A 20,891-nucleotide genomic window follows, 5' to 3' on the forward strand; every position below is an offset into this window, starting at 1 on the left:
TGTTATTGGTCACATACACATGGTTAGCAGATGTTATTGGTCACATACACATGGTTAACAGATGTTATTGGTCACATACACATGGTTAGCAGATGTTATTGGTCACATACACATGGTTAACAGATGTTAATGAGAGTGTAGTGAAATGCTTGTGCTTCTAGTCCCGACAGTGCAGTAATATCTAACAAGTAATTTAACAATTCCCCAACAACTACTTTATACACACACAATCTAAAGGGATGGAATAAGAATATGTACATATAAATATATGGATGAGCGATGGCCGAGTGGCATAGCCAAGGTGCAATATATGATATAAAGTACATTATATACATAAACTCAGCAAAAACAGAAACGTCCCTTTTTCAGGACCCTGTCTTTCAAAGATAATTCGTAAAAATCCAAATAACTTCACAGATGTTCATTGTAAAGGGTAGGGCTAGGGGGCAGTATTGACACGGCTGGATAAAAAACGTACCCGATTTAATCTGGTTACCACTCCTACCCAGTAACTAGAATATGCATATACTTATTACATATGGATAGAAAACACCCTAAAGTTTCTAAAACTGTTTGAATGGTGTCTGTGAGTATAACAGAACTCAAATGGCAGGTCAAAACCTGAGAGATTCCTTTACAGGAAGTGGCCTGTCTGACCATTTCTGGAACTTCTTTGCCATCTCTATCTTTTACTAAGGATCTCTGCTCTAACGTGACACTTCCTACGTCGTCCATAGGCGCTCAGAGCCCGGGAAAAACCTGAATGTCGTCATCCCAGCCCCAGGCTGAAACACATTATCGCCTTTCTCAAGTGGCCGATCAAGGGCCTCTGGGCTTAGGCGCGTGACCTGACCGCCCCCGTCTTTGTGATTTTTTCCTCTGTTTGCCGAAAAGGAGATTCCCGGTCGGAATATTATCGCTTTTCTACGAGAAAAATGGCATAAAAATTTATTTTAAACAGCGGTTGACATGCTTCGAAGTACGGTAATGGAATATTTAGAATTTTTTTGTCACGAATTGCGCCATGCGCGTGACCCTTCTTTACCATTTCGGATAGTGTCTGGAACGCACTAACAAAACGCCGCTATTCGGATATAACGATGGATTATTTTGGACCAAACCAACATTTGTTATTGAAGTAGCAGTCCTGGGAGTGCATTCTGACGAAGACAACAAAAGGTAATCAAACTTTTATAATAGTAAATATGATTATGGTGAGTGCTAAACTTGCCGGGTGTCTAAATAGCTAGCCCGTGATGCCTGGGCTATGTACTTAGAATATTGCAAAATGTGCTTTCACCAAAAAGCTATTTTAAAATCGGACATATCGAGTGCATAGAGGAGGTCTGTATCTATAATTCTTAAAATAATTGTTATGCTTTTTGTGAACGTTTATCGTGAGTAATTTAGTAAAATGTTAGCGAATTCCCCGGAAGTTTGCGGGGGGTATGCTAGTTCTGAACGTCACATGCTAATGTAAAAAGCTGGTTTTTGATATAAATATGAACTTGATTGAACAAAACATGCATGTATTGTATAACATAATGTCCTAGGGTTGTCATCTGATGAAGATCATCAAAGGTTAGTGTTGCATTTAGCTGTCTTCTGGGTTTTTGTGACATTATATGCTAGCTTGAAAAATGGGTGTCTGATTATTTCTGGCTTGGTACTCTGCTGACATAATCTAATGTTTTGCTTTCGTTGTAAAGCCTTTTTGAAATCGGACAGTGTGGTTAGATTAACGAGAGTCTTCTCTTTAAATAGCTGTAAAATAGTCATATGTTTGAGAAATTGAAGTAATAGGATTTTGAAGGTTTTGAAAATCGCGCCACAGGCTTCAAGTGGCTGTTACGTAGGTGGGACGAATTCGTCCCGCCTAGCCCATAGAGGTTAAACACTGTTTCCCATTCTTGTTCAATGAACCATAAACAATTAATGAACGTGCACCTGTGGAACGGCCGTTAAGACACTAACAGCTTGCAGACGGAAGGCAAAACAGCGCTACAGGGAGACAGGACGGACAGCTGATCGTCCACGCAGTGGCAGACCACGTGTAACAACACCTGCACAGGATCGGTACAGGATACAGGATGGCAACAACAATTGCCCGAGTTACACCAAGAACGCACAATCCCTCCATCAGTGCTCAGACTGTCCGCAATAGGCTGAGAGAGGCTGGACTGAGGGATTGTAGGCCTGTTGTAAGGCAGGTCCACAAAAGACATCACCGGCAACAACGTCGCCTATGGGCACAAACCCACTGTCGCTGGACCAGACAAGACTGGCAAAAAGTGCTCTTCCCTGACGAGTCGTGGTTTTGTCTCACCAGGGGTGATGGTCGGATTTGCGTTTATCGTCGAAGGAATGAGCGTTACACCGAGGCCTGTACTCTGGAGAGGGGTCGATATGGAGGTGGAGGGTCCGTCATGGTCTGGGGCGGTGTGTCACAGCATCATCGGACTGAGCTTGTTGTCATTGCAGGCAATCTCAACACTGTGCGCTACAGGGAAGACATCCTCCTCCCTCATGTGGTACCCTTCCTGCAGGCTCATCCTGACATGACCCTCCAGCATGACAATGCCACCAGCCATACTGCTCGTTCTGTGCGTGATTTCCTGCAAGACAGGAATGTCAGTGTTCTGCCATGGCCAGCGAAGAGCCCGGATCTCAATCCCATTGAGCACGTCTGGGACCTGTTGGATCGGAGGGTGAGGGCTAGGGCCATTCCCCCCAGAAATGTCCGGGAACTTGCAGGTGCCATGGTGGAAGAGTGGGGTAACATCTCACAGCAAGAACTGGCAAATCTGATGTAGTCCATGAGGAGATGCACTGCAGCACTTAATGCAGCTGGTGGCCACACCAGATACTGACTGTTACTTTTGATTTTGACCCCCACTTTGTTCATGGACACATTATTCCATTTCTGTTAGTCACATGTCTGTGGAACTTGTTCAGTTTATGTCTCAGTTGTTGAATCTTGTTATGTTCATACAAATATTTACACATGTTAAGTTTACTGAAAATAAATTCAGTTGACAGTGAGAGGACGTTTATTTTTTTTGCTGAGTTTATGATATGAGTAATGTAAGATATGTAAACATTATTAAAGTGCCATTGTTTAAAGTGACTAGTGATCCATTTATTAAAGTGGCCATTGATATGAGTGTCTATGTAGGTAGCAGCCTCTCTGAGTTAGTGATGGCTGTTTAGCAGTCTGATGGCTTTGAGATAGAAGCTGTTTTTCATTCTCTTGGTCCCAGCTTTGATGCACCTATTCTGACCTCGCCTTCTGGATGGTAGCGGGGTGAACAGCCAGTAGCTTGGGTGGTTGTTGTCCTTGATCTTTTTGGCCTTCCTGTGACATCGGGTGCTGTAGGTGTCTTGGAGGGCAGGTAGTTTGCCCCCGGTGATGCGTTGTGGAGACCGCACCACCCTCTGGAGAGCCTTGCGGTTGAGGGTGGTGCAGTTGCCGTACCAGGCGGTGATACAGCCCGACAGGATGCTCTCGATTGTGCATCTGTAAAAGTTTGTCAGGGTTTTAGGTGACAAGACAAATTTATTCCGTCTCCTGAGGTTGAAGAGGCTCTGTTGCGCCTTCACCACACTGTCAGTGTGGGTGGACCATTTCAGTTTGTCTGTGATGTGTACGCCGAGGAACTTAAAACTTTCCACCTTCTCCACTACTGTCCCTTCGATGTGGATGGGGGGTGCTCCCTCTGCTGTTTCCTGAAGTCCATGATCATCTCCTTTGTTTTGTTGACGTTGAGTGAGAGGTTGTTTTCCTGACACCACACTCTGAGTGCCCTCACCTCCTCCCTGTAGGCTGTCTCTTTGTTGTTGGTAATCAAGCCCACTACTGTTGTGTCATCTACAAACTTGATGATTGAGTTGGAGGCGTGCATGGCCACGCAGTCATGGGTGAACAGGGAGTACAGGAGGGGGCTGAGCACGCACCCTTGTGGGGCCCCAGTTTTGATGGTCAGCAAAATGGAGATGTTGTTTCCAACCTTCACCACCTGGGGGCAGCCCGTCAGAAAGTCCAGGACCCAATTGCACAGGGTGTTGTTGAGACCCAGGGCCTCCAGCTTAATGATGAGATTGGAGGATACTATGGTGTTGAATGCTGAGCTGTAGTCTATTAAAGTGGTACATGGTTATAGATTGGGTGTAGTAGTTTCATGACATTCATTTGATTTGACAGTATCTGAAACTATGGACTGATATAATTATTACTCTCTCTCTCTCTCTCTCTCTTTCATTCTTTCACAGGATGGTTTGCGCAGATTATCAGGAAACGAATACATCTTTGCTACGAAGCGTACGTACAGTATTGCTCTCCTGGCATAGTGATGAAGATGATGATGATGATGATCATCACGTAAAGTGCCATTTTGATTTGTCTCTCTCTCCCCACATCTCCCCCTCTCTCTCCCCACATCTCCCCCTCTCCTTATCCCCACATCTCCCCCTCTCTCTCCCCGCACTGTCCCCCTCTCTCTCCCCACATCTCCCCCTCCTTATCCCCACATCTCCCCCTCTCTCTCCCCACATCTCCCCACATCTCCCCCTCTCTCTCCCCCTCTCCTTATCCCCGCACCGTCCTCCTCTCCTTATCCCCGCACCATCCCCCTCTCAGAGCCCCACCTCCCAAGTCACCTAGCCATTCCCCTGTCGTTGAATGACATCCCTCCTCACGTTGCCCAGACAATGGAGAATGAAGACTCCTGGGACTTTGACATCTTCAACCTGGAGACTGCCTGTCTGAAACGGTGAGGAGAGGTTATAACACTGTAATAACATTCAACCTGGAGACTGCCTGTCTGAAACGGTGAGGGGAGGTTATAACACTGTAATAACATTCAACCTGGAGACTGCCTGTCTGAAACGGTGAGGGGAGGTTATAACACTGTAATAACATTCAACCTGGAGACTGCCTGTCTGAAACGGTGAGGAGAGGTTATAACACTGTAATAACATTCAACCTGGAGACTGCCTGTCTGAAACGGTGAGGAGAGGTTATAACACTGTAATAACATTCAACCTGGAGACTGCCTGTCTGAAACGGTGAGGAGAGGTTATAACACAGTAATAACATTCAACCTGGAGACTGCCTGTCTGAAATGTTGAGGGGAGGTTATAACACTGTAATAACACTCTAATGTTATAATAACATTCAACCTGGATGCTGCCAGTCTGAAATGGTGAGGGGAGGTTATAACACTGTTATAATGCTGTAGTAACACTTTTATAAATATTCACTTTAGCCAGCTTTATCAAAATAACTGAGGAAAACAGTATCCCAGATGGTGGAATCAGAAGCCATGAGTCCTGTCATAAAGACTTTCTCATTCATCTCTACTGTGGTTTAGTTTAGAGAGGTCCAGAGCCACAGAAATACAGAGAGAATTCTACAAACTCCATCTGTTTCAGTACTGTACACAGGCTGTAAAGCTAATGGGTGCATCCTAAATGGGACCATATTCCCTATGTAGTGCACTACTTTCGACCAGAGCCATATGGGTGATTCCTCACAAAACCAGGACAAAAAAACACCATGATTTAGGGGATTTTCACTCCATTTTATCCATTTAATTCCTATGTATCTAAAAGCATATTTGAGAAATAATTAATTGAAGTTGGAATATTTGTGAAATTTTTTGGCTTTACCCAGGCCTCCTTTAAGACTTCATGATGTTTTATCCCATATGGGCCCTGGTGAAAAATAGTGCACTATAAATTACCTGTTGAGTGTCAGAGGGATTGGATTGGGAAGCTGGGTTATGGCAGGAGAGATGAGGTTACCCAGTGTACTGTATTTAACTCTGTGGTATTGAACTCCTCCATTATGTTAGCCCTAACCTTCATGCTGTCTGGTAATTCTCTCCTCCCAGGCCTCTGACCTATCTGGGCCTGAAGATCTTCTCTCGGTTCGGGGTGTGTGAGTTCCTGAGCTGTCCCGAGGCCACTCTCCGCTCCTGGCTGCAGGGGATCGAGGCTAACTACCACTCCACCAACTCCTACCACAACTCCTCACATGCTGCCGATGTCCTGCACGCTACCGCATACTTCCTCTGCAAGGAGAGGGTCAAGGTAAGATGGCTGTCCAAGATGGCCGCCACTGGGTCAGACAGTTTTGTCTTGTTTATTTGTTTGTTTTGTCTTGTTTTGACTTGTTTGTTTTTGTCTTGTTTGTTTTGTCTTGTTTGTTTGTTTTGTCTTGTTTTGACTAGTTTGTTTGTTTTTGTCTTGTTTGGTTGGTTGGTTTAGTCTTGTCTTGTCTTGTTTGGTTTGTTTGCCCCTCATTTATACAGGTACATCTGTATGACCTGTTCAGAGACAGCAAAAGTAAAACATCTGTAACAAACATGCATTGAAATTAAATAAGCACACAGCAATGAGTCAATCCTGGGCTGACATTCCTCAAATCACAAGCATGGCTTAATCCAAGTCCTAATTAGAGTTGCACAATGCCGGTAGCTTCCCCAAAATGTCCAAGTTTTCCATAAATTCCAGTTAGAAGATTCCTGGAATCAACCCTCCCCACTGGGCAAAAACTGGTTGAATAAACGGTGATTCCACCTCATTTCAACAGCAAAAATGTAATGTGATGATGTTGAATTAACGTGGAAAACTGTTTAGATTTACAAAGGGATTTTTGTATTTTTTTACCCAACTTGCAACCTAAATCCATTGACATTGTGACATTTTTTGTTGATTTCACATTGAATTCATGTTAGTTGACAACTCAACCAAATGTCAATCAAAACTAGACATTGAACTGCTGTCTGTGCCCAGTGGGAAGTCATAATCCTAAAGTCTTTGACTCCTTTACCACTCTAACATGGAACTACATGTCACTAGAGTCATCTAGACTAATCATGTTAGGAGTGTGTGTGTCTGGACCTGTGTGTGTGTAGTGCACTGGGCCTTTATTAGTTCTGTATTAGAGGACCGATATCAACGTCTTCAACGCGGACCCCCCCCATAAATTCTGCCCCCCCCCCCCAAAAAAAAACAATTGCTAAAAGATTTGCAGCACCCATACCCCCAAACTACTTCCCGTGGCTATGTGCGTGCATACCTGGTGGTGTGTTTGTGTCCGAGTGTGTGCGTACATACCTGACGGTGTGTTTGTGTCCGTGTGTGTGCGTGCGTGCATACCTGGTGGTGTGTTTGTGTCCGTGTGCGTGCGTGCATACCTGGCGGTGTGTTTGTGTCTACGTTTGCTTGTGTGTGTCTGTCTTTGGTCACAGAGCTGTTGTTTGACCCAGACAGTATATGTTGTTCCACTAACTGCTGATGAGGACTGCTCTACAGTGCTGTTCTCTAACTAAGCTGATTATTAAACCTTCTATTCCTGACCACACCAAAGTGATCTATCATTGGCTTAGCCCTGCCGACCAGTGGTTAGCCCACCTTTGACCTCACACCAGGGTAAACTAACCAATCAGAGACAGAGGCTGTGGCTCGGGTTAGACCTCTGTCACAAACAGGCTTTCCTGCAAGGGAACCTCCCAGCTGCCAAAACTGGTTTAAATGACTTCATTTCAACTAACTTTGCCCAATTTTGCCCGCTGGGGTTATGTGGAGTGGTGCAAACAGGACATACTACATGACACAACACAAATACATGATTAAGAAAGCCCCTAAAACAACATGACACAACACAAATACATGATTAAGAAAGCCCCTAAAACATGCAGCCTATTCAATCAGTGATTCAGTTAGTAAGATCACGTCACTAGCAACACCAAGATTGTGGGTTCAGTTCCTGCAGGGTTCACATACTAAAAATGATAATAGTAACAGTCATTTGGTGGTATAAATAATATGAATATAATTCAGCAGCAGGTAGCCTAGCCGTTAGATCATTGGGCCTGTAACCAAAAGGTTGCTAGTTCGAATCCCCCTGTCGCTAACTTCTCCATTAATATTAAATATGAATAAAACACTAGTCCCTCTTCTTTCCCTAACAGCAAAGTCTGGAGCAGATTGATGAGGTGGCAGCTCTGATAGCAGCCACGGTACACGACGTGGATCACCCGGGACGCACCAACAGCTTCCTGTGTAACGCAGGAAGTGAGTTGGCCATCTTGTACAACGACACGGCCGTGCTAGAGAGCCACCACGCTGCCCTTGCCTTCCAGATCACCACATGGGACGACAAGTGTAACATCTTCAAGAACATGGAGAGGTACGTCTGTCTGTCTGTCTGTCTGTCTGTCTGTCTGTCTGTCTGTCTGTCTGTCTGTCTGTCTGTCTGTCTGTCTGTCTGTCTGTCTGTCTGTCTGTCTGTCTGTCTGTCTGTCTGTCTGGCTGGCTGGCTGGCTGGCTGGCTGGCTGGCTGGCTGTCTGTGGGTTTTCTGGGAGGCTGTTTGGTCTGTCTGTCTGTGTGTGTGAGAGAGACAGTGAGGCAGGACAGTCATGTGATTTGAGTCCCAGAGCAGTGTGTCTCATGCACTGCTCTCCCTCGGATGGGGGAAGGTACACAATCACTCCATTCATTCCTGTCCTCTGTCACTACAGTCAGGAGGCTAGAACTGTCCAGAGGGGCTTTCAGCACATTTATTTACCAATGTTTTTTGTGTAAATGTGTCTTGCTCTCTGTTCTTCTCCCTACCCCCCTTCCTCTCTGTCCTCCACTGCTTCTTTCTCTCTCTCTTTCTCCCCCCTCTCTCTCACCCCCTCCCTCTCGCTGTCTCTCTCGCTCTCTCTCTCTCTGTTCTTCTCTTTCTCTCTCTTTCTCCTCCCCCCCTCGCTGTCTCTCTCTCTTTAGGAATGAGTACCGTACACTGCGTCAGGCCATCATAGACATGGTGCTCGCCACAGAGATGACAAAACACTTTGAGCACGTCAACAAGTTCGTCAACAGCATCAACAAGCCGCTGGCCGCGCTGGAGGAGAACGGGGTGAGATGAAGGACAGAACAAGAAAAGAGAAAAGAGGGGATGAAAAAGAATAATAAAGTCCAGGTTAGATAGGCTCTGTGGTTAAACATGATGACAGCAGGAACCTGTTCATGGTTTGGATCAGAGTATTGCAGCCAATACAGTATGTGTAGCTGTGTCCGGTCACGGAACAATCTAGAAAATACAAATGGTCTGTTTTAGATATCATTCTGCATCACGCTTACTCCAAAAACAGCCAACAGTTAGCTAACAGTATGCAGGTTAGAAAGAGCAGAGTTGAAGGGAGTCATTGTCTAGCCTGTGTGGCCTAACGTAGCCTTATAACGTAGCCTAGCCTAGCCTTCCAGTGGAGCCTTCCAGCTAAAAGTTAGCCAACTGTGATGCAGGTTGAAGGGAGTTAGTGTAGCCTCCTGGCCTAGCTTCCTAATGTAGCCTTCCATGCACTGTAGCCTGCTAGCATAGCCTAGCCTCCTAGTGTAGCCTGCTAGCGTAGCCTCCTGGCCTAGCCTCGTAGTTTAGCCTGCTAGCATAGTAACCAAAAAAGTGTTAAACAAATCAAAATATATTTAGATTTTAGATTCTTTAAAGTAGCCACCCGTTGCCTTGATGACATCTTTGCACACTCTTGGCATTCTCTCAACCAGCTTCACCTGGAATGCTTTACCAACAGTCTTGAAGTAGTTCCCACATATGCTGAGCACTTGTTGGCTGCTTTTCCTTCACTCTGCAGTCCAACTCATTCCAAACCATCTCAATTGGGTTGAGGTTGGGTGATTGTGGAGGCCAGGTTATCTGATGCAGCACCTCATCACTCTTCTTGGTCAAATAGCCCTTATACAGCCTGGAGGTCCTGTTGAAAAACAAATGATCCCACTAAGTCCCACTAAGCGCAAACCAGATGGGATAGCGTATCCCTGCAGAATGCTGTGGTAGCCATGCTGGTTAAGTGTGCCTTGAATTCTAAATAAATTACAGACAGTGTCACAAGCAAAGCACCCCCACACCATCACATCTCCTCCTCCATGCTTCACGGTGGGAACCACACATGCGGAGATCATCCGTTCACCTACTCTGCATCTCACAAAGACCCGGCGGTTGGAACCAAAAATGTCAAGTCAGTCTCCTCTGAATAGTTGATGTTGAGATGTATCTGTTACTTGAACTCTGTGAAGCATTTATTTGGGCTGCAATTTCTGAGGTGCAGTTAACGCTAATGAACTTATCCTCTGCAGCAGAGGTAACTCTGGGTCTTCCTTTCCTGTGGCAGTCCTTATGAGAGCCAGTTTCATCATAGCGCTTGATGGTTTTTGCAGCTGCACTTGAAGAAACTTTCAAAGTTTTTTACATTTTTCCGGATTGACTGACCTTCATGTCTTAAAGTAATGATGGCCTGTTGTTTCTCTTTGCTTATTTGAGCTGTTCTTGCCATAATATGGACTTGGTCTTTTACCAAATAGGGCTATCTTCTGTATACCACCCCTACCTTGTCACAACACAACTGATTATCTCAGACGCATTAATAAGTAAAGAAATTCCACAAATTAACTTTTAACAAGGGACACGTGTTAATAAAGTCAGGGCACTGAAGCTGGTTGAGAGAATGCCAAGAGTGTGCAAAGCTATCATAAAGGCAAAGGGTGGCTACTTTGAAGAATCTCAAATATAAAATATATTTTTATTTGTTTAACGCTTTTTTGGTTACTACATGATTCCATATGTGTTATTTCATAGTTTTGATGTCTTCACTATTATTCTACAATGTAGAACATAGTAAAAATAAAGAAAACCCCTTGAATGAGTAGGTGTGTCCAAACTTTTGACAGGTACTGTAACTCTAACCAAGTTAGCAATCAAATGAAAACGCTATCTAACACAGTTAACAATAAAACGAAAACGCTATCTAACACAGTTAGCAATCAAACTAAAACTCTGTCTAACACAGTTAGCAATCAAACTAAAACTCTGTCTAACACAGTTAGCAATCAAACTAAAACTCTGTCTAACACAGTTAGCAATCGAACTAAAACTCTAACACAGTTAGCAATCAAACTAAAACTAACACAATTAGCAATCAAACTAAAACTCTGTCTAACACAGTTAGCAATCAAACTAAAACTCTGTCTAACAAAGTTAGCAATCAAACTAAAACTCTGTCTAACAAAGTTAGCAATCAAACTAAAACTCTGTCTAACACAGTTAGCAATCAAACTAAAACTCTGTCTAACACAGTTAGCAATCAAACTAAAACTCTGTCTAACAAAGTTAGCAATCAAACTAAAACTCTGTCTAACACAGTTAGCAATCAAACTAAAACTGTCTAACACAGTTAGCAATCAAACTAAAACTCTGTCTAACACAATTAGCAATCAAACTAAAACTGTCTAACACAGTTAGCAATCAAACTAAAACTCCTATGTGTGCTCTAGTGCTGACGGTGTGTGTGTGTGTGTGTGTGTGTGTGTGTGTGTGTGTGTGTGTGTGTGTGTGTGTGTGTGTGTGTGTGTGTGTGTGTGTGTGTGTGTGTGTGTGTGTGTGTGTGTGTGTGTGTGTGTGTGTGTGTGTGTGTGTGTGTGTGCGCGTGTGCGCGTGTGTGGGTGACCTCTCCTTAGGGAATCGGCGACGAGGAGTCTGTCAAAGGCATCCTAACGTCCCCAGACAACCGGATCCTTGTCAAGCGCATGCTGATCAAGTGTGCCGACATCTCCAATCCGTGCCGACCGCTGGAGCTGTGTATAGAATGGGCCGGACGCATCTCAGAAGAATACTTTGCACAGGTACAGGACAGTGGTGAGAGGAGAGATGATGAGAGAAACATGATGCTGCGGTTTGGAACGCTAATAGATACAGTAGAACACAGTACCTTTGGGGATTCAGCAGTTAGCTGATGTGGAATGTGAAACACACAGCATACTGGAGCAGCATTCATTGATTGTTTTGATTAGATGTACTGTACCAGTCAGGAAATATTGGTACACACTCAGTAAAGACACTGTGTGTGCGTGTGCATGTGCGTGTGCGTGTGCGTGTGTGTGTGTGTGTGTGTGTGTGTGTGGTGTGTGTGTGTGTGTGTGTGTGTGTGTGTGTGTGTGTGTGTGTGTGTGTGTGTGTGTGTTTCAGACTGATGAGGAGAAGAGGCAGAGTCTACCGGTGGTCATGCCTGTGTTTGACAGGAACACCTGCAGCATTCCTAAGTCCCAGATCTCCTTCATAGACTACTTCATCACAGACATGTTCGACGCCTGGGATGGTAAGGACTTACGTTAGCTACCTGATCTAAGGCTTCAGCTCAGTGGGCTAACAGTGTTTCGATGCTTGGGATGGTAATAACTGTTAACCCTATCTGCTCCATATAACAGAGGACTTGATGACTTGTTAGCTCCCTGAATCTAATGTCTAAACTTCAGTTCAGCAGCTCCCTGAATCTAATGTCTAAACTTCAGTTCAGCAGCTCCCTGAATCTAATGTCTAAACTTCAGCTCAGCAGCTTCCTGAATCTAATGTCTAAACTTCAGCTCAGCAGCTCCCTGAATCTAATGTCTAAACTTCAGCTCAGCAGCTTCCTGAATCTAATGTCTAAACTTCAGCTCAGCAGCTCCCTGAATCTAATGTCTAAACTTCAGCTCAGCAGCTCCCTGAATCTAATGTCTAAACTTCAGCTCAGCAGCTTCCTGAATCTAATGTCTAAGCTTCAGCTCAGCAGCTCCCTGAATCTAATGTCTAAGCTTCTGCTCAGCAGCTCCCTGAATCTAATGTCTAAACTTCAGCTCAGCAGCTTCCTGAATCTAATGTCTAAGCTTCAGCTCAGCAGCTCCCTGAATCTAATGTCTAAACTTCAGCTCAGCAGCTCCCTGAATCTAATGCAGCTCAGAAGTTAACACAGTCAGTGTTTTGGGGGCAAAGACGCTCGCATCACCAGCAACCTTCCCTAAGACCTTAAGGCTGGCTAGACTCATTTACCAATCTAAATTTTTTAGTAGTCTACAGTATAGCTACATAGTCTACAGCATAGCTGCATAGTCTACAGCATAGCTACGTAGTCTACAGTATAGCTACATAGTCTACAATACAGCTACAGTATAACTAAATAGTCTACAGTATAGCTACATAGTCTAAAGTATAACTACATAGTTTACAGTACAGCTACGTAGCCTACAGTACAGCTACATAGTCTACATTATAGCTACATAGTCTACAGTACAGCTACGTAGCCTATAGTACAGCTACATAGTCTAAACTATAACTACATAGTTTACAGTACAGCTACATAGTCTATAGTACAGCTACATAGTCTACAGTACAGCTACATAGTCTACATTATAGCTACATAGTCTACATTATAGCTACATAGTCTACAGTACAGCTACATAGTCTACATTATAGCTACATAGTCTACATTATAGCTACATAGTCTACAGTACAGCTACGTAGCCTACAGTACAGCTACATAGTCTAAACTATAACTACATAGTCTACAGTATAACTACATAGTCTATAGTACAGCTACATAGTCTACAGTACAGCTACATAGTCTACAGTATAACTACATAGTCTCCTGTTTAGTCCACAATAGGCCCAACATCTGTTGGCCTATAGGCTATCACAATCTTTCTGGATCATTATTTAATGCTGAATAACTTTACTCGTAAAGCCGTTCTTTGTTAGATACATTCATGTGCCACCCTGTATGTTTTTACCTTTTACATATTGGTCATTTAGCAGACCGCTGTTCTCCAGAACCACTTAGTCAGTACATCTGTACGGTACTGACTGTACAGACTGTACATCCTCATTTTAATCCGTCCTAAATCAATCATTTAATGATCTTTTGTCCCCAGCGTTCGCAGACCTTCCCAACCTCATGCAGCACCTGGACAACAACTTCAAGTACTGGAAAGGCCTGGACGAGCGGAAGCTGCACAGCCTGCGTCCTCCCCCAGAGTAGGAGCACCCTGACTGGGGTCGATGCCAGGCCCTGGGCCCCTCCTTGGTTCCTGTCCGTCCAGGGCTACCAAGCCTTCACTCTTCTGCTTCTGTAACACGCCATCAAGCGTCCACATGTCCGTCCAACAGAGACAACACATACTGACAGACGGACGGACGGACATGCTGCAGCAACACCAGGCTCTTGCTTCATACATAAACCTCGCAAGCTCAGAATGGATGATGGACAGACACACGGAGCCTCAGAGTCCTTATAAACTACCAGTGCCTGGTGGGCTTGTCTGTATGCTCCTACTGCTGCCAGTGAGGCTGTGTGAGGGACTGTTCTTCTCCCAGCCAACCTAGTGATGGATGTACCGTCCCCTAATACTCACACACACACGGGTTCCCCCTGCCTCTCTCTCTGTCTCTCTGTCAGTCAGAGACTGATGATGTTACTGTCTCTCCGCAGACTGACTGCTGGTTCACTGTTGGTAGAGCTATGGAGAAACACACACAAACTGAACATTGAGATGTCAGGTGGTTTCAAGTCTCTGGCACCTCCAATGAAAAACTGTTTGGAGGATCAGCTGATGGGACAGGTCACAATACACCGTTTTTCCTTCCAAATGGCACCCTATTCCCTATATAGTGCACTACTTTTAGGATACAATAGTCTATGGGGCTCTGGTCATAAGAAGTGCACTTTATATAGAGAATAGGGTTCCATTTGGGATGGCCCACAATGTCAAATCCACGTCAGACCGTACTACCCAGTGTGTGGTGGGCATTCGACCGGATAAATCCCTATATCGCCCCCCAGTGGCCACCAGGTTGAACTACACTCCACCTCCACCAGCTGCCACCATCACCCTTCACTATGTCTTCTAGCTGTACTGCCACTATCACCCTTCACTATGTCTTCTAGCTGTATTTCCTTTGTTTCTTTGTCCTTCAGAAGCACCTCGTCCACTAGAGGACCTGTAGCGACGGGATGGGACACGATGCCGTCCTAAACACACTAAAACTGTCTTCCATATAACACCCTATTCCCTTTATAGTGCACTACTTTTGACCAGAACCCTAGTCAAGAGTAGTGCACTATTGCTGTATAGGCCCTGGTCAAATGTAGTGCACTATAAAGGGAATAGGGTGCCATTTTGGGATGCATCCAGAGACATACGGTTGGGTGGGGTGGGGGTGTGACCACGGGTGTTCAGTGGGTGGAGCTAATTAACTGTCCTCAGGCCACTGGTGAAAGACACAAACATTCAGACATCTAGGTCATTATTACAGACAATTTGGTATTTTTATTTTTGTTTTAAATGTTCCATATTTTCTTTATAAAAAAAAAATAATGAGTAACATCAATTAATGAATTATCTGATGATGAGGATGATGACGATGATGAAGAAATTAGAACAAAAATAAGAAAATATGAAAGAAAGAAAAGCCAAAGCTGAATAACATAATGTTATATAACTCTCTGAGTCTTGTCGAGGATGATGAGGAGGAGGAGGATTATTATCCATAAGAAAACATTAACGTTGTAAACATTTTTTTATTTTAGTACAGTATCAGTTTGAATGGACATCTTTGTATTGCACTGTAAAACAACAGTTGAATTGTCTATAATGTCTCAGTGATTTAGTCCATGGATGGGAATCGGGACATTAACTTGTGGGATAAGCTGTTGTTGTCTATCTCTGTGAGTTTGTATGTGTGTGTCACATTTCAGTTGAATACATTCAGTTGGACAACTGACTAGGTATCCCCCTTTCCATCGGCAATCCCACCTGTCTGTGGATTTAACAAACGCTGTTGACCGACAAAAGAAACTCACGTCATCCCGCTACAGCAGAAATCTGAGAACAAGAAAAACTATGTTTTGGACTAGAAAGATGATTTTTCTCACAGAAATGTTTGTATCAGGTTTATCCTACTGAAACAGACTGCCTTATTTTATACAATATTTCTACAGTACATCGTAGAGCTACAGTACATCGTCCCAGCTACAGTACATCGTCCCAGCTACAGTTCATCGTCCCAGCTTCAGTGCATCGTCCTAGCTACAGTACATCGTCCCAGCTACAGTTCATCGTCCCAGCTACAGTACATCGTCCCAGCTACAGTACATCGTCCCAGCTACAGTTCATCGTCCCAGCTTCAGTGCATCGTCCTAGCTACAGTACATCGTCCCAGCTACAGTACATCGTCCCAGCTACAGTACATCGTCCCAGCTACAGTTCATCGTCCCAGCTTCAGTGCATCGTCCCAGCTACAGTACATCGTCCCAGCTACAGTACATCGTCCCAGCTACAGTACATCATCCCAGCTACAGTGCCAGGTCCCAGCTAGAGTACATCGTAGAACTACAGTACATTGTCCCAGCTACAGTACATCGTAGAGCTACAGTACATCGTAGAGCTACAGTACATCGTAGAGCTACAGTACATCGTCCCAGCTACAGTACATCGTAGAGCTACAGTACATCGTCCCAGCTACAGTACATCGTCCCAGCTACAGTACATCATCCCAGCTACAGTACATCGTAGAACTACAGTACATCATCCCAGCTACAGTACATCGTCCCAGTTACAGAACATCGTCCCAGCTACAGTACATCGTCCCAGCTACAGTACATCGTAGAGCTACAGTACATCGTCCCAGCTACAGTACATCGTAGAGCTACAGTACATCGTCCCAGCTACAGTACATCGTAGAGCTACAGTACATCGTAGAGCTACAGTACATCGTCCCAGCTACAGTACATCGTCCCAGCTACAGTACATCGTCCCAGCTACAGTACATCGTAGAGCTACAGTACATTGTCCCAGCTACAGTACATCGTCCCAGCTACAGTACATCGTAGAACTACAGTACATCGTCCCAGCTACAGTACATCGTCCCAGCTACAGTACATCGTCCCAGCTACAGTACATCGTAGAGCTACAGTACATCATCCCAGCTACAGTACATCGTCCCAGCTACAGTACATCGTAGAGCTACAGTACATTGTCCCAGCTACAGTACATCGTCCCAGCTACAGTACATCGTAGAACTACAGTACATCGTCCCAGCTACAGTACATCGTCCCAGCTACAGTACATCGTCCCAGCTACAGTACATCGTAGAGCTACAGTACATCGTCCCAGCTACAGTACATCGTCCCAGCTACAGTACATCGTAGAGCTACAGTACATCGTAGAGCTACAGTACATCGTCCCAGCTACAGTACATCGAAGAGCTACAGTACATCGTTGAGCTACAGTCCATCGCCCCAGCTACAGTACATCATCCCAGCTACAGTACATCGTCCCAGCTACAGTACATTGTAGAGCTACAGTACATTGTCCCAGCTACAGTACATCGTAGAGCTACAATACATTGTCCCAGCTGCAGTACATCATCCCAGCTACAGTACATCGTAGAACTACAGTACATCGTAGAGCTACAGTACATCGTCCCAGCTACAGTACATCGTCCCAGCTACAGTACATCGTCCCAGCTACAGTACATCGTAGAACTACAGTACATCGTAGAGCTACAGTACATCGTCCCAACTACAATACATCGTAGAACTACAGTACATTGTCCCAGCTACAGTACATCGTAGAGCTACAGTACATCGTAGAACTACAGTACATCGTCCCAGCTACAGTACATCGTAGAACTACAGTACATCGTCCCAGCTACAGTACATCGTCCCAGCTACAGTACATCATCCCAGCTACAGTACATCGTAGCACTACAGTACATCGTCCCAACTACAGTACATCGTAGAGCTACAGTACATCGTAGAACTACAGTACATCATCCCAGCTACAGTACATCGTAGAACTACAGTACATCATCCCAGCTACAGTACATCGTAGAGCTACAGTACATCCCACTGTGCAATGGATAAGGACATATGGACGTTTTTTAATAACATAGTCAGAAAACAAATGTATGTTCAAGTAAATGTCAATATTTTTATAGACTGAATTTTACACTGGAGTGACAGGAATAACAGAACAACTTATTTACTATCTGGGTACCTGCTGTGAAATGTTTTGTTGGGTTGGTAGAGAGACATTTCACTTCTGAAAACATAGAAACTCTGTCTGTGTCCTAAATTGCACTCTATTCCCTATATGGTGCATCTCTGGTTAAAAGTAGTGCACTATATAGGGAATAGGTTGCCAGCCCTGGTCTAAAGTAGTGCACTATATAGGGAATAGGGTGCCAGCCCTGGTCTAAGGTAGTGCACTATATAGGTAATAGGGTGCCATTTGGTACGCACTCTATATGATTCTAATTATTAAGGATGTGGATCACAGAATTGTCTATCACTGTCTTTTCCCCTCTGTCTCCTAGAAACCAGCTTGCTTTGACTTGATGTTGACCAACGTCGTCCTATTATTGGCCATTTGTTCAAGATCCTTGTAACATGCAGACAAGGAGTCTCTTTACCCAGGGTGCTCTGCCCAAGGGTGCTTTCAGATGAGGATACTAATATATGTTAAACAATGTTGCATATTAAGATGATTTCTTATTTAAACAGTATATATATAAAATACCAGAACACATAAGCGAACGTCGGTTGATGATGATGTGTTTTGTTATTATTGACCGATGAGTAACTTAATAACTCTTTCAGGCTGAATTGAACACTGAATCAGGGAATTAGTTTGTTCCTTATGATTCACTAGTACTTCTGGTCTGAAGGCACCGGAAAAACAAATTAGAAATGAATCAATGGAGAATAAAATAATGACAATGACTTCTGTTGCACCATGTTTTCAGTAACGAGACAGTTTACTGGTCAGGACTTCTGTTGCACCATGTTTTCAGTAACGAGACACTTTACTGGTCAGGACTTCTGTTGCACCATGTTTTCAGTAACGAGACAATTTACTGGTCAGGACTTCTGTGGCACCATGTTTTCAGTAACATGACAATTTACTGGTCAGGACTTCTGTTGCACCATGTTTTCAGTAACGAGACAATTTACTGGCCAGGACTTCTGTTGCACCATGTTTTCAGTAACGAGACAATTTACTGGCCAGGACTTCTGTTGCACCATGTTTTCAGTAACGAGACAATTTACTGGCCAGGACTTCTGTTGCACCATGTTTTCAGTAACGAGACAATTTACTGGTCAGCACTCACAATCTCTCTCTATCACTCTCTCCGTCTCTCTCACGATCTATCTCTCTCTCTCCATCTATCCCTCTCTCTAGCTCTCCCTCTCTCTCCCTCAATCTCGCTCCCCTTCTATCTCTCTCCCTCTCCCCTTCTCCCTCCCTCTCTCTCTCTCTCTTTCCCCCTCTATCTCTCTCTCTCCCCCTCTATCTCTATCTCTCTCCCCCTCTCTCTCTCTCTCTCCCCCTCTATCTCTCTCTGACTACATCTATCTCCCTCTCTTTCAACACACACACTGAAATACATATCATGTGGCTGAACGGTCACACTTGTGATGCCTTGGTGATGAAGACAGCCTGCTGTTACTGCTGGAGTATACAGTACACAGTGTGTCAGTTTCTATAGTTGATATAATTTCTATTGTGTCATGTATGTCTACTCTACTGTATGCTAACTCTCACTACTAACCCAGTTCTCTCTTCTGAGTTTAGCCTTTCAGCCTGGCCTCATAGACTAGACGTAACATAGTTAACACAAATGAGTATGATATGTTATATTTAGTATGGTTACATAAGACAGAAGGTTACTTAAGCCAAAGACCAAAGGAAAGAAATTGGTCTGGGAGGATGGGGCGGTGTATAACGCGAATGTCTAGTAACCCACCGGTTCCTTGTTCGAATCAAATCATGGACAACTTGAGCCTTTTAGCTAATTAGCAACTACTTACTACTTGTCAGCTACTTAGCATGTTAGCTAACCCTTCCGCTAACCATAACCGCTAACCCTTCCGCTAACCATAAACGCTAACCCTAACCTACTCCTTTAGAGGTGAATCCTGTAACTTCCACTTAAGCCACATTTTCACATAGTCTACTGTTGACATCAATGCATGACTTAGAGGGAGTAAGGATTCATCACTAACCTTTAGTTTATTTACCACATCCTCATTTCAAATCAAAACACCCAATGATCAGCAACAGGAGAGGTCTTGACAAGGGGCTCAGCCCCGAGAGAGAAAGAGGAGCTGCATTATGATGGTAGAAAAGAAAGACAAGATATCTGACATTCCAAATAGACACTTTTCTGTACGGATCAAATAGCCAACTTCTAAAACCAGATGGGCCTATTCCCCTTTTTTAGGCATCCAGATACTTGTTATGTTCACTATAGTAAATGTACACCAGCCTCAACCTCATATATCCTTCTACAGATACTTGATATGATATATACACTGAACAAAAATATAAACGCAACATGTAAAGTGTCCCATGTTACATGAGCTGAAATAAAAGATCCCTGAAATGTTCCATACTCACAAAAAGTTTATTTTGCTCAAATTTTGTCCACAAATTTGTTTATATCCCTGTTAGTGAGCATTTCTCCTTTGCCAAGATAATCCATCCACCTGACAGATGTGGCAAATCAAGAAGCTGATTAAACAGCATGATCATTTCACAGGTGCACAGGCCACTCTAAAATGTGCAGTTCTGTCACACAACACAATGCCACAGATATCTCAAGTATTGAGGGAGTGTGCAATTGGCATTCTGACTGCAGGAATGTCCACCAGAGCTGTTGCCAGATAATTAAATGTTAATTTCTCAACCACAAGTCGTTTCAGATCATTTGGCAGTATGTCCAACCGGCCTTACAACCGCAGACCACGTGTAACCACGCCAGCCCAGGACCTCCACATCCGGCTTCTTCACCTGCGGGATCGTCTGAGACCAGCCACCTTGCCAGCTAATGAAACTGTGGGTTTGCACAACCCAAGAATTTCTGCACCAACTGTCAGAAATCGTCTCAGGGAAGCTCATCTGCGTGCTAGTGTAACCGATGTGAAATGGCTAGTTAGTTAGCAGTGGTGCGCGCTAATAGCGTTTCAATCGGTGACGTCACTCGCTCTGAGACCTGAAGTGGTTGTTCCCCTTGCGT

General features: G+C 44.2%; 1 protein-coding gene across 1 annotated transcript in view; it reads left to right on the forward strand.

Moving 5' to 3' along the window:
- Positions 1-20,263, forward strand: part of LOC106592114 (high affinity cAMP-specific and IBMX-insensitive 3',5'-cyclic phosphodiesterase 8A) — a 107,839-nt gene extending 87,576 nt beyond the window's left edge. The window contains exons 15-22 of the mRNA XM_082957998.1: positions 4,270-4,318; positions 4,637-4,769; positions 5,892-6,090; positions 7,977-8,194; positions 8,777-8,909; positions 11,519-11,683; positions 12,027-12,156; positions 13,745-20,263. Of these exons, the coding sequence (XP_082814124.1) occupies positions 4,270-4,318; positions 4,637-4,769; positions 5,892-6,090; positions 7,977-8,194; positions 8,777-8,909; positions 11,519-11,683; positions 12,027-12,156; positions 13,745-13,851 (1,134 nt within the window). The 3' untranslated portion in view covers positions 13,852-20,263. The remainder of the gene's footprint in view (positions 1-4,269; positions 4,319-4,636; positions 4,770-5,891; positions 6,091-7,976; positions 8,195-8,776; positions 8,910-11,518; positions 11,684-12,026; positions 12,157-13,744) is intronic.
- The last annotated feature ends 628 nt before the right edge of the window (positions 20,264-20,891 follow it).

This window comes from Salmo salar, chromosome 11, assembly GCF_965601325.2.
Source record: "Salmo salar chromosome 11, fSalSal1, whole genome shotgun sequence".
Taxonomy (NCBI): domain Eukaryota; kingdom Metazoa; phylum Chordata; class Actinopteri; order Salmoniformes; family Salmonidae; genus Salmo; species Salmo salar.